We start from the raw sequence: 25,545 nt of genomic DNA, 5'->3' as shown, positions 1-25,545 counted from the left end.
GAGAGCATTCTGACCGGTTGCATCACCGCCTGGTATGGCAACTGCTCAGCATCTGACCAGAAGGCTCTACAGAGGGTAGTGCGTATGGCTCAGTACATCACTGAGGCCAAGCTTCCTGCCATCCAGAACCTATATACTAGGCGGTGTCAGAGGAAGGCCCTAAAATTTGCCAAAGATTCCAGCCATCCAAGTCATAGACTGTTCTCTCTGCTACCGCACGGCAAGCGGTACCGGAGCGCCAAGTCTAGGACCAAAAGGCTCCTTAACAGCTTCTACCCCCAAGCCATAAGACTGCTGAACAATTAATCAAATGGCCACCCGGACTATTTATATTGAGCCCCCCCCCCCATTTGTTTTTACACTGCTGCTACCCACTGTCTATTATCTATGTATAGTTACTTTACCCCTACCTACATGTACAAATTACCTCGACTAACCTGTACCCCCGCACATTGACTCGGTACCGGTACCCCCTGTATATAGCCTCGTCAATGTTATTTTATTGTGTTACTTTTTATTATTTTTTACTTTAGTTTATTTGGTAAATATTTTCTTAACTCTTTCTTGAACTGCATTGTTAGTTAAGGGCTTGTAAGTAAGCATTTCACGGTAAGGTCTACACCTGTTGTATTTGGCGCATGTGACAAATAAAGTTTGATTTAATTGTATTAATGTGGGGGGGGGGGCATCGAAATGATATAATGTTTTACCCCGATGCCTGTTTATTCATAAAAAGCAGAAGATGGTAAATAACATTAACCGCAATGGTTAGCCTATGCAAATTAATAGGAATACAATTAGCCTAATTTGTACTTACAAGCAAACTGACAAGTGAAGTCAGTGCCACATGACGTGAACACCTGTCTCCATTGACAGTCCATGTTAATTCATGGCGGTATTTTATGGCGCTAGTGTCGTAGTAAATATTAAAATGTTATAGCTTGGTCTGACTAAAATCTTGTGCATGACCCATTTTAATGTTAGGAGCTTGTTTTCAGTCAATGCTGTTCCTATGCAAGAACAATGGACAGAGCCAATATCTTCTCAAGGACAACTCCCACGCCACAGGCCACAATCTGGTTGCTCCCCACGAGACTTTCCTTTGAGAACATACACACATTCACACACACATCTCCATGCATACGCACACTCATCCTCATGCCTCACGAGTTACGCACACACACAAACTGCACATCTTTCTACTGGTCGGGTGCCTAGGGCAGAGGACTCTGCCGTGCACAAAATGGGGCTTCTACTCTGGACAGAGCAGACCCGCCTCCTACGCTTCGGGAACCAATCAAGGGACTAGAAGAAGGACCCCTTCCTTTGTGTTGCATTGTATAAAGTAATGCTGAAAACTCTGTTTTTGATCCCTTTTCAACTGTCTCGATAAGAGGCAACTGAATGGGTCCATGCATGTAGCTTGAGCAGTACCAGCTATCTCTGTTGTTTAATAAACTGCCTTTTGCTTAAACATATTCCTCTCCGTCTAGCGTCGTTGGTTCTGTACTTCCTCTCCTGTATGGTTTCACCAACACTAGGAAGACCTTAGGTGACTTGGTGAGAGGTATCAGTAGCTTCACGCGGCTTAATTCTGGCAGTTATCACCCCACATATGAACTTACAAGCAAACTGACACATTAAGTTTCAGTGCCACTTTACACAACGTGAACACTACCTCTACATGGCACGAAGTGAACAATAGGTCTACATGACGTGTACGTGTCACGTGATGTGAACGCGTCGGCAGTTTGATGCCTTAGAAAAAAATACTTAGACTGTCTCCATTGACAGTCCATGTTAATTCATAGGGGTATTTAATGGCACTTGGAAGACATTAGGTGACTTGGTGAGAGGTATCAGTAGCTTCACTAGGCTTAATTCAGGCAGTTATCACCCTCCATAGAGCGCATTGACCAACCTCGTCCACACGTCAGAGAGCGATGTCAATATAGTCAGACAGTGAGAAAGAAAGAAAATAACTTGTGGAGACAAAGGAGTGAGGAACTATGAAGCACTGAGATTGCAACGATTTTTTCACCCAACATCTAGACTTTAGTTTTTGGATAGATTTGTAGGATGCTTTTGTTTTTTTACATTTGTTATGATTTTTCGTACCACAAAAGATTTGTTGTGCAGAACTTGAAGTGTGGCAAGAAAGTATCCATGAGAACAGGTTAAAGTGCAATATTGTTTTTGTTTTTAAAGGTAATTACTAAGGATAATAATTGATAAAAACGTGGAAAGCCCGTAGAAGCAGTCCCGTTGTGAGGCTCTATATCTCCTATTTTTTGCCTACTCGCACATATAGAGGAATGTTGCCCCAGCTCGAAAAGGTGATCCAGCTCCTGACGCTGGTGTGCGGACTATTCTTTGGAGTTGTATCAACGGAAAACGAAGTAAAAGCAGAGGTAAGTCATTTTGACGATAAGCAGACACTCAGAAACACGTTTAAAACTATTTAACAAGTATAATAAGATACTTTTAAAGATAATTTGGTTAAGGTTTATAGGAGAAGGGGTGTGAGTATACCAACTACAGTGTGTGTTATAGGCCTAGTGTGGTCTCTTGTTTCTGTGCTAGTCTGTATAATTGGCACTATTTTCTTTATTTGTTTTTCATGATGGTTGATCTCTTCTCAATTGATGGTAGTAAAAAATAAAATACAAATTGAAAGGTGACAGCGGTAGCCTCGAGGTTAGAGAGCCTGCGAGCAACCGGAGGGTTGTCGGTTCTAATCCAAGTGCTGACCGGGGGATGTGGCACGGATTGAGCTCGTAACCAGATGGTTGCTGGCATCAATATTAGGTGCCACCTACTGAGGGTCCCTTGAGGAAGGAACTTACCCCCCCCCCGATCAGAAAAAACTTTTCCATCTCACGTGGACTAATAAAGTATATTTTAGCAGTAGCATCAAAGGGTGAGAGGTCATGTAGTCATTTCAGTAGAAGCAGGAAAAGAGATGTAACTGCAAATAATAGTCAGAAAAATATCATGACTTATTTTGTGGTTTAAAAGAGGAGGGGTGAGGAGGGTTGGGGGAGTACAGAGTTGTGAAAACTCAAGACGGTTTCTTTATTCTAAGAAACTGGGGCTTTTTTGTGTGTGTGTGTGTGTGTGTGTGGGAGGGGGGTTAGTGTAATGGTTTTAATCTGTACTGAGTTGTGGTAGAGACTGGAGAGGAAGCTGTTCTCTGTTTTATGCAAACTGAACATGAAGGTACTGTCTGGAGCAACAGGTCCCATTGTAACTGATGTGACACTACTAACATAAACACTATATTTTGTCCCGCTATATTGTGTCATAGTGTCCCTTCAAAATCATTAGGTGCATGTCATGACGCCTCTAGCCTGTCCTCCTCAGGAATTCCAGATCTCTCTATCCATCCCAGCGTACTTTTGGATACAACCCAACCCATCAAGAATAACCATTATCTGCCATGACTGCAATAGCCAATGGCCAAGTCAACGGTATCCAATGGTGCTCCAGTCTTCCTCAATGCAGGCCTGGTCTACATATAAAGGTCGTTCTTATTAAGAAAGACAGGATGCTTGGAGGAACTCAGGTTCTGACTCAGTAACCACAAACAGCTGCTGTCTTAGTCAGCCAGACATGATGGATGTCCGAAATGGCACCCTATTCTAAAGTGCATTACTTTTAGGGAATCAGGTACCATTGAGTCAGCCAGACATGGTCAATCATTGCACTGTCAGTCAGAAATGGCTGGGGGACACAATACAACATCTCTGATCTATAACATTGTGATAATATTGTAACAACTGCAAACACAGCACTGAGACAGTAATAAAACATACACAGTGTCACAATAAGACTGCAAATGTTGGTGCTGGGTCCATGACAGATCTAGGATCAGTTAACCCATCCCAAATCCTACCCATAATGTCTCCTGAAGGCCCATCACATTTTCCCATGCTCCAATGGGAGTAGGCAGAAGATGCCCCTAACCACACGATCAGATTCCCCAACCCCAAATCTCAAGCAATGCCATAAGGAAGATATAATTCCACCATCCAAACAGTGCACTGTGCACTCGCGTCATTTGATGAATAAAAAAATTAATCTGTTACAAAACACCAAAAAGTGTAATGACATTTGGTGATTACCATTGGGTCTACAGTCTTGCAGCCTAAAGTAATTGATGCGTCTTGCTGACAAAAGGACCATTATGTCGAAAGAAAAGTTGGGACACCTGAAAAGGGGCTGAGATACGTGACTGTCCCGGGACGACAAGTGTAGCCACATGGGGAATTTTATTTTAATGACACAGAGGTGGGAGTGTTCGTTTAATTTTGAATAATCTTTAATTTTAATATTTACCACTGTAGCAGTACAAATGGCATTTTAAACAAATAGGAGAAAGGTTCAAATAGCATTATTTAGAGTCCCCCCCCCCCAAAAAAAAAAAAAAAAAACAGATCCAACTTGATAGGCCAGGGAGGCTAAACCTACAATTTAACTTGAAGCTGTGAGGAGACTGGATGTGCAAATATTCACAGTCATAGGGCTATCATAAGATCAGGCTTGAAATGGAACAAGAAGAGCTACATGTCACAAAATATAGGCCTAACTTCACTTTGTGAATCATTTTGTCTTTATGCACATACTATAAACCCAATAGAGGTTTCCTTTATTTAGTTATATTTGTGTTTATTCACAAAAAACACCCTGTCTCACTTTTATAAAATTGCTGGTTGGACTTTATCTTAGCCAAAGGAAGTGGAAAGGAATGAAAACGATCCGTTCCACAGATCTTCACAACATATCTGTCTGAATCTGAAAGTCCTTGAAGTTCTCTTCAAACATGATAATAGCAGACATCTGGAGGCAAGGTGACTAGCATGTCATAGGATCACAGGGAGGGAGGAGGTCATGACAGGTCAAATCCCATATGGGTTGGGCCCATGGAAATATAAATACTAGAACGGAAATATATTCTCAGACCACAGCAATTAGACAGTATGTGTACATTCAAAAAGTCTACATCCAGTTCACCCATCACAGAACATTAACTTGAATGGGAATGTCTGTTCTAGTCATTCTGTTTCTATGGTTGGCCTTGGGCTCTCCCACTGGGTCCTGAGGAGTCTTGGTTGTTTTTGTACGGTTGCAGCACGCTGTTGGAAACCTTTGGTGAAGTGCTGGTGCATGCTGCTCATACAAGTGCTCGCTGTCACTTAAAAATGTTCAGGGAGGACAATATTCAGTTAATCTGATCTGCCACATGGCAAACATACCAACCCGATGAATGTCTATGGAGAGATGGTGTGTTTAGCCATTCCACTCAAGTACTATCACTGCAGGTTCCATCCTAGAACCCAGGGCCGGCTTAATGCAGGGGCTTACCTGGGCTGAAGCCCCTGGGCCCAGGCCCGTGGGGGGCCCAAGAGGAAGCAAAAAAATATATATCTATAATAGTATTTTTTTTCTTTAAAAAAATAATAATAATAAAGGAAATATATGTAGTATATATTATATATGTAGTATATGTTTTGTATTTTTTTTACTGCAACCACCAACCACAGGAGGACTCAGGAGCCCGCTCTCAATGAGCGTAGACAGCCTGCTGCTGCCGCTCTGCTGATCGTCAGATGGGGGAGGAAAGCACTTTGTGACATCTGCATATGTAAAAAGGGCTTTATAAATACATTTGATTTAAGGAGCCCACGTGGGTAACTGGGGGGGCCTGCCTTGATTGGGTAACTGATTAATAAAAAATAAAAAATAAACTGTATAATAAATACATGTGACTGGTCAATTGTGTGAGTCGGGCTGGGCATGGTTAAGGGATTTTTTGCCAAGAGGAAAAATAAATATACAGTACTAGTCAAAAGTTTGGACACACCTACTCATTCCAGGGTTTTTCTTTATTATTACTATTTTTTACATTGTAGAATAATAGTGAAGACATCAAAACTATGAAATAACACATATGGAATCATGTAGTAACCAAAAAAGTGTTAAAACAAATCAAAATATATTTTATATTTGAGATTCTTCAAATAGCCATTTGCCTTGATGACAGCTTTGCACACTCTTGGCATTCTCTCAACCAGCTTCACCTGGAATGCTTTTCCAACAGTCTTGAAGGAGTTCCCACATATGCTGAGCACTTGTCGGCTGCTTTTCCTTCCCTCTGCCGTCCGACTCATCCCAAGCCATCGCAATTGGGTTGAGGTCGGGGGATTATGGAGGCCAGGTCATCTGATGCAGCACTCCATCACTGTCCTTCTTGGTAAAATAGCCCTTACACAGCCTGGAGGTGTGTTGGATCATTGTCCTGTTGAAAAACAAATGATAGTCCCACTAAGCCCAAACCAGATGGGATGGGGTATCGCTGCAGAATGCTGTGGTAGCAATGCTGGTTAAGTGTGCCCTGAATTCTAAATAAATCACAGACAGCGTCACCAGCAAAGCACCCCCACACCATAACTCCTCCTCCTCCATGCTTTATGGTGGGAACTACACATGCAGAGATCATCCGTTCACCCACACTGCGTCTCACAAAGACACAGCGGTTTCAACCAAACATTTCCCAATTTGGACTCCAGACCAAAGGACATATTTCCACCGGTCAAATGTCCATTGCTCGTGTTTCTTGGCCCAAGCAGGTCTCTTCTTATTATTGGTGTCCTTTAGTAGTGGGTTTTTTGCAGCAATTCGACCATGAAGGCCTGACTCACACAGTCCCCTCTGAACAGTTGATGTTGAGATGTGTCTGTTACTTGAACTCTGTGAAGCATTTATTTGGGCTGCAATTTCTGAGGCTGGTAACTCGAATGAACTTATCCTCTGCAGCAGAGGTAACTCTGGGTCTTCCATTCCTGTGGCAGTCCTCATGAGAGCCAGTTTCATCATAGTGCTTGATGGTTTTTGCAACTGCACTTGAAGAAACTTTCAAAGTTCTTGAAATGTTCCGTATTGACTGACCTTCATGTCTTAGAGTAATAATGGACTGTCGTTTCTCTTTGCTTATTTGAGCTGTCTTTGCCATAATATGGACTTGGTCTTTTACCAAATAGGGCTATCTTCTGTATCTACCTTCTGTCACAACACAACTGATTGGCTCAAACGCATTAAGACTGAAATAAATTCCACAAATTAACTTTTAAGAAGGCACACCTGTTAATTGAAATGCATTCCAGGTGACTACCTCATGAAGCTGGTTGAGAGAATGCAAAGAGTGTACAAAGCTGTCATCAAGGCAATGGCTATTTGATGAATATCAAATATATTTTGATTTGTTTTAACACTTTTTTGGTTATTACATGATTCCATGTGTTATTTCATAGTTTTGATGTCTTCACTATTATTCTACAATGTAGAAAATAGTAAAAATAAAGAAAAACCCTTGAATGAGTAGGTGTTCTATAACTTTTGACTGGTAGTGTATATATATATTACGTAATTTTTTTTGTTATTATATTTTTTTATCCAACCACAGGAGCCCACTCTCAATGTTGAAAATACAACTAAGAGAATCATTTAGCCACAGAGGATAAATAATTTATTTAAAAAATAGCTGTGGATTAAGTTTTTATCACAAGCACCTATATGTGTCTGCCAAAATAAAGGAAACACAAACATAAAGCGTCTTAAAAGGGTGTTGTTGGGCCACCACGAGCTGCCAGAACAGCTTCAATGCGCCTTGGCATAGATTCTACAAGTGGACCTAAACCATGCCAGGTAAATACACCCCCACACCATAACATATACTTTGTATCCCCGTTTACTGAAGTGTTTCCTTTATTTTGGCAGTTGCCGATATGCCTACAGTCTTGAAGGCCGCAGTTTGGCCAGCATGCGCGCCAAACATACAGCTTGTTGCGTTGTGGCCATAGAAAAATAATCCATAGAAGGGTATTGTAACATCTTACCCTGGTAATTTGACTGTTAAACTCATGGGTACACTAGCAATGGATGCCAGTCCTGACTTGAATGGGAACTACCATCTATGGATTATATTTCTATGGTTGGTTGCGGCTGTCGGTTTGCAGATTTCAAAATACATTAGCGGGAAAAACGTACAGTTTGAAAAGCAAATGCCTACTGCTGAAAAAATAAGACTAATCTGTCTGTAGAACCAATAGAAACATTTTTTTCTCAACAACTCGCAATTGTTAGCTAACAGCAGCACTGTTTTTCAAAGTAGCTCATCTTGAGATAGGATATTGCCAAGACGAGCGCATCGGCCATCACCGTGATTAGGCTTCATCTTCATCATTAAGTGAGTCAGTGTACGACTAAGACCAGATTGATCTCAGTTTGTCAGTGAGAGTAGCCACCCATTTCGGTCATTTGTGTGGTATTAAAAAAGATTCAGCTAATGTCTTCTGTCATCTAAATGACGTAGAATTGCTAGAACCGCTCATTATTTGTAGAACAGTAGACATATTAGCATTTAGCCTTCGTGGCCCAGATTATTAATTACATGTATGAACCCAAGTTAGGACATTTGAGGCTCACAAATTGAACTCATGATGTCTTCAATAATAGGTATAGAACATCTTTGTTGGGTTGGGTGTTATTGTGCAGATTGGAGCCACATGCACGCTAGTACCCAGTGTTGGCTTGGCTTGCTCAGAATACTTGAAGGGGTTAGAGTAGCCAAGTGTATTATCATATTATAAATGAACACTCCTTTAACATAGCATGCATGTGTTCTGCATTGTGTTAAGCCTATATATACTGCAACAGTACTTTAGTTAGCATTAGCATGTATCTCCTGTGTCGGTGTAAGTGGATGAGAGATGTGGGACGCCACGCTAAGAGGCTAATGTTTGTCTCAGACTCCAAACTCGCTTATGACCAAACTCTGGTCTCTGTTTTTTTCCGTTGGCACCGTCCGAGGGGAACAACTGACTCAGTCTCTACTCTGTCTCCCTCAATTTTAAATTCAGCTTTAATACTTCTGTCCCCTTCTTTTCTACCATCTACTTTGTCATTCCATACGTCAATCCCTTTTAACATTTTATTTAACATTTCTTTCTTTCCTTTTTATTCACTCTTCCACTCTCAGCCTCAGTGATTAAAAACGAGGGACAGGAGGAAGATACCAATAATTCCTCTGCCTAAAGAAAACCAGATCCACTATAAAAGACGTGTGGACTGAGAGGGCTGAAGACTGCTTCTCTTTTAGCAGGTTGCTTGAAACCCAAATATCTGCAGTATATCCAATACCTTAACACTTGGCAGAGTTGCTAAATATATTATTGTATAGGTTGGTATGCAGCTTATATAAACAAATGAGTACAGAGGTTTTCAAACTGGAGTACTGCAGGGGGTCCGTGATATTTGTTATTTTTATTTTTTTGAAAACATGTTTTTATGTGAAAAATATTGTATTTTTATGAAAATCGCTAGCTACAACAGAATACTATTGTGGATACAATTTTTATGTCTCTGTGTACAGTATGAAGTAAGTTAAAGGTCGTTTCACGAGCCAATGCTTACTACCTAACTAGTCTACAGGAACAGTTAACATGCTAGCTGTTCCTGTTCATCCAACTCTGGGGAAGTAGATAAATGGCTTCATTGACAAAATCTCAAACTATCCCTTTAATATAGAGGAAATTACAGTCATTGGAGCTAATGACAGGGTTTTTTCTGTATGGAAAATTCTTAGGCGGGCCATCTGGTAATGTTCGAGATGGAAAAACTGTTTCAGTGTACATTTAAACGACCAAAACCAGATAGAAAGCTTGCAGAAACGATATTGAACTATATACATTTTTAAATAATGCTAAATGGCATATTATATAATATTATGAATAACATCATCTTTGAGAAATATTCTCCCAGTCAGGGAGAATCAATCATGTAAAAAAATTCAGGGCATATGCCCATTGATTTTATTATAATGTTTGAGCAGAGGAACACAGCATTAACCATGGCAAAATGCATATAATTGCAGGAAATTGGCTTTAAATCTGCAAAATATTCTCTCAGCTCAATGGAAAAATTTGTAGAATTGCAGAAATCTTCCTTTACAACAGCAAAATGTTCTCTCCGCCGCTAAGATACAGTACCTTTCTAGTTTATAGGCTATTCTTACAGTGAGGGAAAAAAGTATTTGATCCCCTGCTGATTTTGTACGTTTGCCCACTGACAAAGAAATTATCAGTCTATAATTTTAATGGTAGGTTTATTTGAACAGTGAGAGACAGAATAACAACAACAAAAAAATCCAGAAAAACGCATGTCAAAAATGTTATGAATTGATTTGCATTTTAATGAGGGAAATAATTATTTGACCCCCTCTCAATCAGAAAGATTTCTGGCTCCCAGGTGTCATTTATACAGGTAACGAGCTGAGATTATGAGCACACTCTTAAAGGGAGTGCTCCTAATCTCAGTTTATTACCTGTATAAAAGACACCTGTCCACAGAAGCAATCAATCAATCAGATTCCAAACACCCCACCATGGCTAAGACCGAAGAGCTCTCCAAGGATGTCTGGGACAAGATTGGAATGGGCTACAAGACCATCGCCAAGCAGCTTGGTTAGAAGGTGACAACAGTTGGTGCGATTATTCGCAAATGGAAGAAACACAAAATAACTGTCAATCTCCCTCGGCCTGGGGCTCCATGCAAGATCTCACCTCGTGGAGTTGAAATGATCATGAGAACGGTGAGGAGTCAGCCCAGAACTACACGGGAGGATCTTGTCAATGATCTCAAGGCAGCTGGGACCATAGTCACCAAGAAAACAATTGGTAACACACTACGCCGTGAAGGACTGAAATCCTGCAGCGCCCGCAAGGTCCCCCTGCTCAAGAAAGCACATATACAGGCCCGTCTGAAGTTTGCCAATGAACATCTTGAATGATTCAGAGGAGAACTGGGTGAAAGTGTTGTGGTCAGATGAGACCAAAATCGAGCTCTTTGGCATCAACTCAACTTGCCGTGTTTGGAGGAGGAGGAATGCTGCCTATGACCCCAAGAACATCATCCCCACCGTCAAACATGGAGGTGGAAACATTATGCTTTGGGGGTGTTTTTCTGCTAAGGGGACAGGACAACTTCACCGCATCAAAGGGACGATGGACGAGGCCATGTACCGTCAAATCTTGGGTGAGAACCTCCTTCCCTCAGCCAGGGCATTGAAAATGGGTCGTGGATGGGTATTACAGCATGACAATGACCCAAAACACACGGCCAAGGCAACAAAGGAGTGGCTCAAGAAGAAGCACATTAAGGTCCTGGAGTGGCCTAGCCAGTCTCCAGACCTTAATCCCATAGAAAATCTGTGGAGGGAGCTGAAGGTTCGAGTTGCCAAACGTCAGGCTCGAAACCTTAATGACTTGGAGAAGATCTGCAAAGAGGAGTGGGACAAAATCCCTCCTGAGATGTGTGCAAACCTTGTGGCCAACTATAAGAAACGTCTGACCTCTGTGATTGCCAACAAGGGTTTTGCCACCAAGTACTAAGTCATGTTTTGCAGAGGGGTCAAATACTTATTTCCCTCATTAAAATGCAAATAAATTCGTTTTAATGAGGGAAATAAAAAAAACATGCGTTTTTCTGGATTTTTTTGTTGTTATTCTGTCTCTCACTGTTCAAATAAATCATTTATTTGTCAGTGGGCAAACGTACAAAATCAGCAAAATCTCTCACTGTTCAAATACTTTTTTCCCTCACTGTATATATATTAGAGTTTATACTTCCTCTTCCAAAGAACTGGGGAGGTGAAAAAATTGGATGACTTCTACTTTCCATTATCATTCACCTGATGATAAGACAAAATATTCATTTTTTTTTTGCTAACATATGATGGGGGTCCCTGGGTCACCAGTTTGCCTGAGCGGATGTCCCAGGGCAAGAAAAGTTTGAGAACCCCTACATTAGTACACCACTAAGTGCATGTCATGCATGTTTAAATCTGTGTATAAACCCAACTGACCCATCTTTCTGTCAACACAACCTTTCAATTGAATATGTTGTTGCAGTCACAGTGTTATAAATCTGTTATTATTTCTATGACTATTATCAAACAGTAATGCCTAGGTACTAGCATATTATCCGACCACTTTATCCTCAGGGTGTCTTAGCAGTCTCATGAGTGTCCGACCGTTAGTTGCACCTGATGTCACCGTCATTTCAATTTCATACGTTATACGACATTATTAGTCACATCTGCTGTTCCTGGAACTTCCTGCTGGTTTTAGTTCATGACCGACATATTGGACAGGATCTATCTGCCATATATGTCATCATTCTACTCAATTTTGCTGATATACACACGTCACACTGCCTGTCTCTATTGAAATGCATTTCCTTAGAATACATGAATCACTGCAAAAATGCCTAGCTTATATGGGCTTGCGTCTGTTTACAAAAAATGCATTCACATGGACCCTAGACTATGACCACACACATGGGTTTGTAGTTACCCCCAAGGCCAACAATAAGCAACGTCGAATTCCTACTAAATAGAACCTTTGACTGTGAGCGCCTGCTGGGAGTTCCACAGAAGAGGTGCATGTTGGGATAGCTGGCGTTGTCAGGGGGAATAGCAGCGAGAGAGGAGAGAGCAAAGAGGGGGTGGGGGGTGAATGGGGGGAGAGAGAGAGAGGAGAGAGGGAGAGAGGAGAGAGAGAGCAAGAAAAGGGGAGAGATATAGATGGAGAGAGAAAGAGAGAGAGCAGAGTCTTCTCAGTGTGGGGGAAACTTTTCATCCTGACGGAGCTGAGAGTGTTTTCACAGAGTCAGACGCGTCACCACAGTGGAGCCACAGCACACACTAGGAGCAGTCAGAGAGAGAGAGAGAGAGAGAGAGAGAGAGAGAGAGAGAGAGAGAGAGAGAGAGAGAGAGAGAGAGAGAGAGAGAGAGAGAGAGAGAGAGAGAGAGAGAGAGAGAGAGAGAGAGAGAGAGAGAGAGAGAGAGAGAGAAATACAGACATGGCGAGAAGTTGGGGAATGGGGGGTGAAGAAATGTGAGGCAGGATAAGAAAGATGGAGGAAAACCAGAAGGGTTATGATACTGTGCATACACACCATATCACATAGGTCATTGCTGAAAGAAGGGGCAGGCATTGACATGACTGGAGTGAGAGAGTTTACCTCACTGTGCAGCCCACAACTGAACCTGGTTTCTTGTCCCTCTCTGCCTGCTGTGGCTGTGTGTGGTCATATCTCTGGCCAGGTACAAGCCAGACGTTTCCTGTTTCTCACTTACACTCCTCTCTTTTTCTCCCTCATTTCAATTACTGTTGATATGAAAAAAAGACCTCTCCACTAAAACGACATGAGATAGAGACATTGTAAGAAAGAGGAAGAATGACTATATTCACCAAACTAACTATAAAATGACTACTATTGCGTAGACAGACAGGGTTGGGGGTTTTAAGAGAAAAGGAGATGGAGGGAGGTAGAGAGAGAGAGAGAGAGAGAGAGAGAGAGAGTTGGGGTTTTCTGGGATGACAGAAGAATTCTCTGTAATTCCACTGACTGAATTTGTGGTAAAGATGATGACACTCACTGGCTGACTGTCTGTGCAGCACACACACACACACACACACACACACACACACACACACACACACTACATGAGGTTGGTGGCACCTTAATTGGGGAGGATGGGCTCGTTGTAACGGAATTAGTGGAATGGTATTAAATACATCAGACACATGGTTTCCAGGTGTTTGATGCCATTCCATTAGCTCTGTTCCAGACATTATTTTGAGCCTCAACAGTCTCCTTTGACACACACACACACACACACGTATATAGTCATATTGTCTCTCACCCCACCCACTTGTCTCGTATATACTCATCTTGTCACTGACCCACCCACACACAAACAAACAACCTTGTCTATGTTTTATAACATCACATAGGACTCATCTCCATCAGGTTTATGTTTGTCTGAGGATCAGTCTCTCTCTCTGTCCTCTCTCTCTCTCTCTCTCTCTCTCTCTCTCTCTCTCTCTCTCTCTCTCTCTCACTCACTCACTCACTCTCTCACTCTCTCTCCCCTCTTTCTTTCACTCTCTCACTCTCTCTCTCTGTCTCCCCTCTTTCTTTCACTCTCTCACTCTCTCTCTGTCTGTGCTCTCTCTCTCTCTCTCTGTCTGTGCTCTCTCTCTCTCTCTCTCTCTCTCTCTCTCTCTCTCTCTCTCTCTCTCTCTCTCTCTCTCTCTCTCTCTCTCTCTCTCTCTCTCTCTCTCTCTCTCTCTCTCTCTCTCTCTCTCTCTCTCTCTCTCTCTCTCTCTCTCTCTCTCTCTCTCTCTCTCTCTGTCTCTCAGAGAGACTGTTGCGGTTAGCACTGATCAAGGTTGTCTGACGTAATGCTGTTGTTGTTCACCCATGGGTAAAGATCATATTCTAGCTGTTTTGGTTGGAGAACTAGGACCAGAAACTTGAGCAGCTCTGCATGACCACTCTTGTGTTTGAGAGCGAGACAGAGGTGACATTTTAGCACTTACAACTTCTTCTGGTCAAATGTTTCTGAAACACCATAGTCTGTTTTTCTTCTGGTTAAATATGATCTTACCTGGTTAAAGGCACTACTCCTACCACTCAGATGAAGCATAGATATTATTTCTTAGATGTCACTCCTCTCTTCCTCTACAGGCATGTCGGGTCTAGCAGTGAACCCCCAGGTTCTGACAGAGGATAGAAGAAGTCCTAGGCTTCCACGTCTGAAATGACATCACTGTATTCATTATGGTTCTACTGTTTTATTTGGCTCTATTCTCTTCTCTCATCTCTCTTTACATCCCCACAACAAAGTCACAGTTTCCTTTCATTCTGCCCAGCATATAAAGCAGAGGAGACTGTGAGGATGGGATTGTTTTTATGGTATAAATAGAACACTAGTAACTCTTGCAAAAATAAGAGGTTTTGTTGTGTGTGTGTGTGTGTGTGTGTGTGGTGTGTGTGTGGTGTGTGTGTGTGTGTTCAGTCTGACCAGTCTCAGTCTGTTTGCTGTTGTAAGGAAGGCAGTGTGTGTTCCTGGGGACAATACAGTTTTGGTTCAAGGTCAGCTTGGCATTGCTTTATGCAAACACTGGATACTAAGCTCCCATCCACCCACACATACATATACAGGCTTTCTCTCCATCTCTCTTTCCCTCTCTCTCTCTCTTTTTCCCTTTCAATCTCTCTGTCACACACACACACACACACACACACACACACACACACACACACACACATTCAGACAAGCACTGTAATTAGGCCAAAAGGCACACGTACACACAATAATCAAAACAAGACATTCTTTACAACATCATCCTGCCTCTTTCAGGCAATGACTGTATGGCTAATCATTGACTATCGCCATGAATGGGTTGGTTTCTGTGTTGTTTCTGGCTGATGGATATGGTGCGAAACTCCACAGAGAGGGGAGAGAGTGCGAGGGAGAGAGAGAGAGAGAGAGAGGGAGAGTGTGTGTGTGTGTGTGTGTGTGTGTGTGTGTGTGTGTGTGTGTGCACGTGTGTGTGTTTGCCAATACTGTCAAATACATCCCGTATAACCACATACGAGTGTCCTTTTCCATCTTTATCTCCAAAGACATTGTATTATCCAGTGTCTAACCCTCTCTGTCCTCCTCTCTCTACCCCCCAGGTGTGGTTGCAGCAGTATGGCTACCTGCCCCCAGGTGATGTCCGAGCCCAGGCTATCCGTTCTCCCAAGTCCATCACAACAGCCATCACAGCCATGCAGAGGTTCTACGGCCTGGCCGTCACCGGATCTATCGACATCAACACCCTACAGTGAGTACCATGACACAAAATGGAGGGCTAAATAGAACAATGAGTCCTGCTGACCTGAGATACGTAACCACTGTGTGAATTGCACTGCTAATGCAATTGCACTGAGCAACCTCACTCATAAAGCCCCATAGTATTTTATGTTTTTAGAGCACAAAAGAATCAAAGAGTCTCAGGACAAGTCAGAAATGAAATAGTTAATGGCACAGTGAGTGAGATTGACAGGTGTGTCTTGCCGTTGCCAGGGCGATGAAGCGGCCGCGTTGCAGTGTTCCGGACAAGTTTGGCTCTGAGCTGAAGAGCAACCTGAGGAGGAAGAGATACGCCGTACAGGGGCTGAAGTGGGACAAACAAGAGGTCACATTCAGGTGAGACTACAATACTGCTTTAGTACAACAACACACAGTTTACTAGCCTGGTCCCAGATCTGTATGTGTACTTGCCAACATTTGGCATGATAATGAGTGACAGGGAGTTGGTATGATGGCACAAACAGACTGGCACTTAGGCAACAGTTGTAATGTCTGTGTAAGTCTAAAGTCTTGTGAACATTTTTGTATCATTTGAATCAGACTAAATGTAAATTAACCAAGATCTGATTCTAAAGGAATACTGATTCAAATCAAAACAGATTCATATTGAGCTTGCATCAAGGAAGTATTGCACAAAGTTCCACAAAAGAATGCAGAGGAAGAACCAATACACACTTTAGAAGATCTTGTTAAATATTTTATCTTTAAAATGTACTAACATCTGCTATTTCCTCCCTGTCTCTCTCCTAGCATACAGAACTACACCCCTAAGATAGGGGAGCATGCTACATACGAGGCCATCCGCCGGGCGTTTAAGGTGTGGGAGGCAGTCATCCCTCTCCGCTTCCGAGAGATCCCTTACAGCCACATCCGGGACAAGGTCGACAAGTACGCTGACATCATGCTGTCATTCTCCGAGGGTTTCCACGGCGACAGCACGCCGTTCGACGGCGAGGGCGGCTTCCTGGCTCACGCATACTTCCCCGGGAACGGGATAGGGGGTGACACGCACTTCGACAACGCTGAACCCTGGACAACCGGCTACGTCGACCAAGGGGGTAGGTGAAATGGAGGAGGAGGAGGAGGGGAAGGGAAAGGAGGAAGAAGGAAAGGAGATGGTCAGAAAGAGGGTTTTCACTGGGTTGTCTGTTAGCCGTAATACAGTCATTCACAATTATACAGTACTGCTAGGGCGTCAGTACTTTGTTTGGTGAACGTGCTACCTTTACTCTCTATTCAAACAGTCTCTTCCCACCTTCTCTCTCTCTCTCTCTCTCTCTCTCTCTCTCTCTCTCTCTCTCTCTCTCTCTCTCTCCCTCCTCCTCTCTCTCTCTCTCTCTCTCTCTCTCTCTCTCTCTCTCTCTCTCTCTCTCTCTCTCTCTCTCTCTCTCTCTCTCTCTCTCTCTCTCTCTCTCTCTCTCTCTCTCTCTCTCTCTCTCTCTCTCTCTCTCTCTCTCTCTCTCTCTCTCTCTCTCTCTCTCTCTCTCTCTCTCTCTCTCTCTCTCTCTCTCTCTCTCTCTCTCTCTCTCTCTCTCTCTCTAATAGCTTTATTGGCATGACAAACATTGTGTAAATATTGCCAAAGCATCAATGTTACAACTTCATTGAGTCATATACATTGTAATAAAATAAAATAGTCATAATAAAAAGTCTCTCTCTGCAGGTAATGATGTGTTCCTGGTTGCGGTCCATGAGTTGGGTCATGCCCTGGGTCTAGAACACTCCAACGAGCCGTCTGCCATCATGGCTCCATTCTACCAGTGGATGGACACAGAGAACTTCCAGTTACCTGATGACGATCGCCATGGCATCCAGGCAATCTATGGTAAACTCCCAGTTCCATTGTAATGCTGTAGGTATGTTCTTGGAATGTTATAACAATGTTCCTGGATTGTTACAGCAATGCTAAAAAGGTTCTAATCTAGTTCATCATTACACAGCATGAAGGACGTTTCAAATCACATTCTGTTCATAAAACATTCTGTTGACTTTGGGAATTCACTCAGTCCCCTCAGTTCTACCTCTGCTTATAGGATTTCCTTATTTTGTACTGACTGTGTTCCACCACAGGGTCGTCCGGAGCGCCACCCCCTCCCCCCCGCCCCACCAGACCCTCCAAGCCAGACCACCCTGGACTCGGACCAGACGTCTGCGAGGGACACTTCGACACCATCGCCATCCTCAGGGGGGAGATGTTTGTCTTTAAGGTTGATATTGACATAAATGTACTTACTTACACACACTGAGAAGGACTGAATGACACAAAACTACCAAAACTTAGGTGTACTGTACAATGCAAACACTCACCGTCTCTCTGGTCCAGGATCAGTGGTTGTGGTGTGTGTGTACAGCTATGAACTGTGTTAACTCTATGTCTCTGTCTCTCTGGTGCAGGATAAATGGTTATGGCGTGTTCGGAACAACAAGGTGCTCCAGGGTTACCCCATGCCCATCGGTCACTTCTGGAAGGGACTGCCACCAAACATCAACGCTGCCTATGAGAGGAACGATGGCCAATTTGTCTTCTTCAAGGGTTGGTCTAGTTTTTTTTTAATCAGTTGTTTTCAAGATTACTTTTCATTAGTAACAATTATGTCTAGTAGTTATTCATTATCGTTGTATTTACAGTATGTAGGTTACTTCTAAAACTCTTTGCAGATTTATGTAGTCATATTTTCTTTATTCTCTCTGTCCCTCTAGGTGACAAGTACTGGGTGTTCACAGAGTCCAGTATGGAGCAGGGTTATCCTAAGAGTCTGAAGGAGCTAGGTACAGGGCTGCCCAAAGACAAGCTGGATGCTGCCCTCTTCTACACCCCCACCGGACAGACATACTACTTCAGAGGGACCAAGTGAGTCAGTATGTCTGTCTGTCTGTCTGTTGGTCGGTGGGTCTGTCTGTCTGTCTTTTTTTCTTTCTCTCCCTCTCTTTCTTCATCCACTATCCTCCACTCTCTTCTACGTCTATCTACCCATACCTATCCTCTCTCTTTCCCCCATTCTTTCTCCTTTTCCTCTCCGTAACTGACTTCCCCTCTCTCTCTATCTGTCAGGTATTACCGTTTCAATGAGCAGTCCCAGACTGTGGACAAAGACTACCCCAAACCCATCAACACATGGCAGGGCGTCCCCGACAACGTCAAGGCTGCCATCATGAGCGAAGAAGGATGTACGTGTGTGTGTGTGTGGGACAGAGAGTTGCATGCCTGCATGTTTGAACGCTATCTTGTGTCAGTGTCACAGAACATTTCTATGAACGATAAGAAGTGGTACACTAGTATAACACCTTAACACATATATATAATATAGTAGAATATCTGAAGCTCGTAATAAAGTCAATGTTTGTATGAACTTCCCTTTTCCCCCAGCCTACACCTACTTCTATAAAGCCAACAAGTACTGGAAGTTCAACAACCAACACATGAGGGTGGAGTCGGGCTACCCCAAGTCGGTGCTCAGCGAATGGATGGGCTGTGCGGGGGAGGACCCTAAGAAGCGGGACGGCGAGGAGGAAGTCATCATCATCGAGGTGGAGGAGGAGGGAGAAGGCGGGGTCACGGCGGTGGCTGTGGTGATCCCTCTCCTCCTATTGGTCTGCGTGGTCCTCACTCTGGGAGCCCTGCTGTTCTTCAGGAGGTACGGGACGCCACGACGTCTCCTCTACTGCCAGAGATCTCTACTGACTAAGGTTTAGAGACGGAGTGAATGAACCAATGACGCAGAGGGACTGAGAAAGAGAGTGACTGAACGAATTGAAAGATTGAAAGAAAGAGGGGAGAGGGAGGGACAGGGTGAGAAAATGGAGGATGAGGAAAGGGGGATGAAAGGAGTTGGATTGTGTGGTAAGCGAGAAGGGGTAATGTAAGGGGGGTTGGTTGGTTGGACGTTGGGGTTTGGTCCGTTGGTTGGGTTGTATATGCCACAGACAGAGGATGAGAGAGAGAGAGATATAGGAGGGAGAGAGATATAGGAGGGAGAGAGATATAGGAGGGAGAGAGATATAGGAGGGAGAGAGAGATCAGAGGGAGAGAGAGATAGGAGGGAGAGAGAGATAGGAGAGAGAGAGAGATAGGAGGGAGAGAGAGATCGGAGGGAGAGAGAGATCGGAGGGAGAGAGAGATCGGAGGGAGAGAGCGAGAGAGATCGGAGAGAGAGATATATATAGGAGAGAGAGATATATATATATAGGAGAGAGAGAGAGTCTGAATTAGGAAAGACATGTATTTGTATGTTATCTATTTACATGGACAGCATGTTTGAAATTAGGACCAGGCCTCAACACACACACAGAGGAGAGAAACAGAGAGAGGATGATGATCGTGACCAACATCCTGTATAGTTGACACCCCATCTGCAATAAATCTACTATCATGTCCCTCCCTCCCTCCATTCTATCCCTTCTCCTCTTCTTTTTCTTCCTCTCCTAAATCCTCCATCCCTCCCATCTACTTGACGACTCCAGCTGAACTGCTGTCTGAATTAAATGTTTCACCCTACAGTATATAATATACTTTGTTGTTTTCATTTTCGATTTCGCTCTGAGACTCAGGCATGATCACAAACAATCACCTCTCTCTTCTTTTCTCTTGCTAGTTTCCCCCTGTGCTCCAGCTACAGTAGCCACCACAGGAGGTTGGTGACACCTTAATTGGGGAGGACAGGCTCGTGGTAATGGCTGAAGTGGAATGAATGGAATTGTATCAAACACATGGTTTCTATGTGTATGATGCCATTCGCTCCGTTCCAGCCATTATTATAAGCCGTCTTCCCCTCAGCAGCCTCCTCTGATAACCACATAAGGTTTTATAGCTGTTGCAAAGAGCATGTTATAGGCATGACCTTCACCCTAGAGAGGAGATTAGGGAGTCGTTTTGAGGGTGCTCTCCCTACCCAGGGTTGAAATGAGACAGGCTCAGAAATTAAGGCCATGTCAGAAAGATGGCTGCCGTTTATACACATTGACAATTACATTTGACCACTGTAGTATCGTAAATATGTAGCTTTTCCTCCCAATTACTGTACATTTTTCACTATACACTTCTGTTTAAACCATATCTCAAATTGCTCAAGCCCTCAGTACAGAGCCTGGTCTCAGTAAGCAGTCAACGTTGGATGGAATTAAAGTAGCCATTTTGACTCAATAAAGCCAGTTTCAATGTTACTACATAATAAAACGGTGAAGTTCAATCACATGGTACCCACTCCAAATACTAATGTCTTATTGTGGTCTTTAGTTTTTTTGTTACTATTATTATGACTATGGTTATTATTATTATTGTTGTTCTCTGGGTGTAGTCCTTTGGTAAATTGTGTTTGTTGTTTTTGTACATTGTCATGTTGAGTCCTGCTGGACAGAGGCAATAACGTGACAATGATTGAATCAAAATGGCTCCCATTTTCCCATTAAAGTGGTGGACTTGGACAGTACAGAGGGGGTATTTGAAGATTTTGGAAAGTGTTTCCTTTTTTTCGAAACACAGTTATTTTCCCATTGATTGGTTGGCATATAAAGACAATCAAACAAAACTATTTATAAGCAATTCTGATGGTGCTTAATGTTTTTTTTTGTTTTACACAAATCGAAAAATGAGGTAGAATTGTTTTAGTAATAACAATGATAATGGTAATGATATTTATAATGATAATGATATCAATAAAAAAGGGATTTTTTTTTTGTGCCTGTTTTTCATCTTTTTGTATTTCATGAGTTAAATTGAAATAAAAAATATTTTCTAAAACGTGTCCTACTCTCACCTCTACATGCTTCTGGGTAGTGATTTTCTCCTGGCCCAACACACACACGCATGCACACACGCACTGGAGAAGAGAATGGTCTTCAGACTACTGTCTCATACACAAATAGCAGCCTGGCCTCAACACTATTCAAACAGGACTATAGGGGCTGGATTCAATCCGTATTGTCGAATTATCGCGGAAGATCCACATTAAAATGTAGGTCATTTTCCGATTGAGCAGACAGACATACGCAGCGTTTACCGTGAATGCAGTCTCTGCGACCGTGGTAACACTGCCTTTAATTTTCAATCATGCTATGGAAGCGGATCTTCAGCTTTACGCATTGAATAGAGCCCTAGGAGTGCTTAGCGAGCCACAGAATGAAGAGCTGGTTCTATGTTGTTCTGTGCATTCCTTGTTAACAAGCAATTGTTTACAGCTTACCAGGGGCCATGGATGGAGAAGAGAGGAGAGGACAGCCTAGTTGAACCTGGGAGGGTGTTTTGGACATGGCTGGAGTCATGAGCCCCGGGAATGGAGAAGTGGAAAAAGTGATGGAATTATCACGTTTTTCTTAGTGCAGTGTTCCAACTGAGTTCTGTTAACAACATCTGGAATTCTTAAAACATCTGAGCTTCCAGCCCCAACCCAGCGAGAGAGAGAGAGAAAGAGAGAGCGAGAGCGAGAGAAAGAGAGAAAAAGAGAGAGAGAGAGAAAAAGAGAGAGAGTATGCGCTCATTTAAGAGTGAGGTGTCCAGTAAAGCTGAAATGATTGTATAGGTTTTAGAACATTTTCTCACCTGCTGCAAAGTAGTTATTTTGAAGAGGTCTCCTCCTCCACCACTCACCAAGTATCTCTACTCTGTTCTCTCTCTCTCTCCTCTCCCCCCATTCCCCCCTCTTCTCTCTCTTTTTTCCCTCTCCTCTCCTTCCATTCCCCCATCCCATCTCTCTCCTTTCTCCACATCCTTTAACTGTTTATGTGCCCTCTTGCAGGAGATCCTTCAGAATCTAGCTCTGTTTGGATTGGAAGACATTTTAACAGACATTTCTGATCCCTATAACTTTATGAAATGTAATAATTTTCGCTCCATTAAATGCTTGTTCATAACTTTCTCAAGCTTCACTCTTGTGGCTTCTACTGTGGATCTTCTTTCAGACTTTCCATTCTCTCTCTCTCCATCTTCCGCTCTCTTTCGTCCCACATCTGTTCCTGTCCTCTCCTGGCCCACTCTCTCTCCCCTCTCCATGTCACCTGGCATTTCCATCTCATACAGTAACTAATTTCTCCCAGTATTACAACCATTTATCTTCTCAGAATTATTTCCATTCCGACACTCCATTTGTATCTATTAGTACCTATCCTGCTGCCTAGTCACTTTATCCCTACCTATATGTACATATCTACCTCAATTACATCATACCCCTGCATATCGACTCGGTACTGGTTCCCCGTGTATATAGCCAAGTTATCGTTACTCATTGTGTATTTATTCCTCGTGTTATTATTTTTCTATTTATTTTCTCTGCATTGTTGGGAAGAGCCCGTAAGTAAGCATTTCACTGTTAGTCTACACCTGTTGTTTACGAAGCATGTACAAATACAGTTTTTTGATTTGATTTAACATTCACAAAGGATGGCTAGATGAACAGATGAGAGAAGAGGGAGAATGTGTGATAAACAGATGATAAAAGGCTCAGAGAGGAGGAATGTTTAGCGATGGGAGAGCATCCCACACACATGCTCATATACAGTGGGGAAAAAAAGTATTTAGTCAGCCACCAATTGTGCAAGTTCTCCCACTTAAAAAGATGAGAGAGGCCTGTAATTTTCATCATAGGTACACGTCAACTATGACAGACAAATTAAGAAAAGAAAATCCAGAAAATCACACTGTAGGATTTTTAATGAATTTATTTGCAAATTATGGTGGAAAATAAGTATTTGGTCACCTACAAACAAGCAAGATTTCTGGCTCTCACAGACCTGTAACTTCTTCTTTAAGAGGCTCCTCTGTCCTCCACTCGTTACCTGTATTAATAGCACCTGTTTGAACTTGTTATCAGTATAAAAGACACCTGTCCACAACCTCAAACAGTCACACTCCAAACTCCACTATGGCCAAGACCAAAGAGCTGTCAAAGGACACCAGAAACAAAATTGTAGACCTGCACCAGGCTGGGAAGACTGAATCTGCAATAGGTGAGCAGCTTGGTTTGAAGAAATCAACTGTGGGAGCAATTATTAGGAAATGGTAGACATACAAGTCCACTGATAATCTCCCTCGATCTGGGGCTCCACGCAAGATCTCACCCTGTGGGGTCAAAATTATCACAAGAACGGTGAGCAAAAATCCCAGAACCACACAGGGGGACCTAGTGAATGACCTGCAGAGAGCTGGGACCAAAGTAACAAAGCCTACCATCAGTAACACACTACGCCGCCAGGGACTCAAATCCTGCAGTTCCAGACGTGTCCCCCTGCTTAAGCCAGTACATGTCCAGGCCCGTCTGAAGTTTGCTAGAGTGCATTTGGATGATCCAGAAGAGGATTGGGAGAATGTCATATGGTCAGATGAAACCAAAATATAACTTTTTGGTAAAAACTCAACTCGTCGTGTTTGGAGGACAAAGAATGCTGAGTTGCATCCAAAGAACACCATACCTACTGTGAAGCATGGGGGTGTAAACATCATGCTTTGGGGCTGTTTTTCTGCAAAGGGACCAGGACGACTGATCCGTGTAAAGGAAAGAATGAATGGGGCCATGTATCGTGAGATTTTGAGTGAAAACCTCCTTCCATCAGCAAGGGCATTGAAGATGAAACGTGGCTGGGTCTTTCAGCATGACAATGATCCCAAACACACTGCCCGGGCAACGAAGGAGTGGCTTCGTAAGAAGCATTTCAAGGTCCTGGAGTGGCCTAGCCAGTCTCCAGATCTCAACCCCATAGAAAATCTTTGAGGGAGTTGAAAGTCCGTGTTGCCGCAGCGACAGCCCCAAAACATCACTGCTCTAGAGGAGATCTGCATGAAGGAATGGGCCAAAATAGTGTGTGAAAACCTTGTGAAGACTTACAGAAAACGTCTGACCTGTGTCATTGCCAACAAAGGGTATATAACAAAGTATTGAGAAACTTTTGTTATTGACCAAATACTTATTTTCCACCATAATTTGCAAATAAATTCATAAAAAATCCTACAATGTGATTTTCTGGATTTTTTTTTCTTATTTTGTCTGTCATAGTTGACGTGTACCTATGATGAAAATTAAAGGCCTCTCTCATCTTTTTAAGTGGGAGAACTTGCACAATTGGTGGCTGACTAAATACTTTTTTTCCCCACTGTAGATTTGTGCTACAGAGAAATAGAGCAGGCAGCCATAGTCAGTCTAGTTCGGCGTCCCGCCCCAACAACGTTCAGGCCTCAGCCTCAGCACTCCTAACCCAGCCAGCCAGGAAGTGGGCTGGCCAGCTGTTTGCAATTCAACCTTTGGGTAACCTACATTGAGGCGAACTCTAAAGTATCTCACTCACACACACAGACACAAATACGGACTAACACGCACACATGAACACACACACAAAGCCACAGCCATAGATTTTTGTATGACAGAAAGAGCGAGAAGAAAATTCCTTTGCAGTCTGAGTGCCAGAGTATCTGTTTATCCTATCTGCAAACCAAAAAGTGGAAAACCACAACCTCTCCAGTATAACAAGCATAGCACTATCAACAGGACAGTTGGCCTACAAGTACAACAGTGAGAGACTGAGATTTCATGTAACTCAACAAAACACAGCAGTTTCACACTGGTCAGGACATGACACCCTAACCAGGACTTGCTGAATCAGGCCCTCCACAAACCCCAACCCACCCAGCCCACCTCCCAATCTCTGCCCATGCTCCCTCACCCTGGCCCAGTCATATCCGTCAGGAAACCGCTCTGCTTCGTCTCAGGCCTGTGGGCATAGTGCTGCAGTAACCGTTTGGCTGAATCTAAAACACTACCCCACCACATCAGAGGGATGAGAACTCTTCTGACCCT

The 25,545-nt window shown here is 43.0% G+C and overlaps 1 protein-coding gene across 1 annotated transcript; it reads left to right on the top strand.

The window, feature by feature from the left end:
• The first annotated feature begins 1,813 nt into the window (after positions 1 to 1,813).
• LOC123482924 (matrix metalloproteinase-14-like) lies at positions 1,814 to 19,766 on the top strand. Its single transcript, XM_045212156.1, has 10 exons — positions 1,814 to 2,411; positions 15,589 to 15,737; positions 15,980 to 16,102; positions 16,517 to 16,824; positions 17,430 to 17,591; positions 17,837 to 17,973; positions 18,161 to 18,299; positions 18,467 to 18,617; positions 18,819 to 18,934; positions 19,134 to 19,766. The coding sequence occupies exons 1-10, from the start codon at positions 2,316 to 2,318 to the stop codon at positions 19,457 to 19,459; spliced, it is 1,707 nt and encodes a 568-aa protein (XP_045068091.1). The 5' UTR covers positions 1,814 to 2,315; the 3' UTR covers positions 19,460 to 19,766.
• The last annotated feature ends 5,779 nt before the right edge of the window (positions 19,767 to 25,545 follow it).

Source organism: Coregonus clupeaformis, unplaced genomic scaffold (assembly GCF_020615455.1).
Source record: "Coregonus clupeaformis isolate EN_2021a unplaced genomic scaffold, ASM2061545v1 scaf0001, whole genome shotgun sequence".
Taxonomy (NCBI): Eukaryota; Metazoa; Chordata; class Actinopteri; order Salmoniformes; family Salmonidae; genus Coregonus; species Coregonus clupeaformis.
The sequence above is the reverse complement of the archived record's forward strand: the minus strand, read 5'-3'. Positions and strand labels throughout refer to the sequence as shown.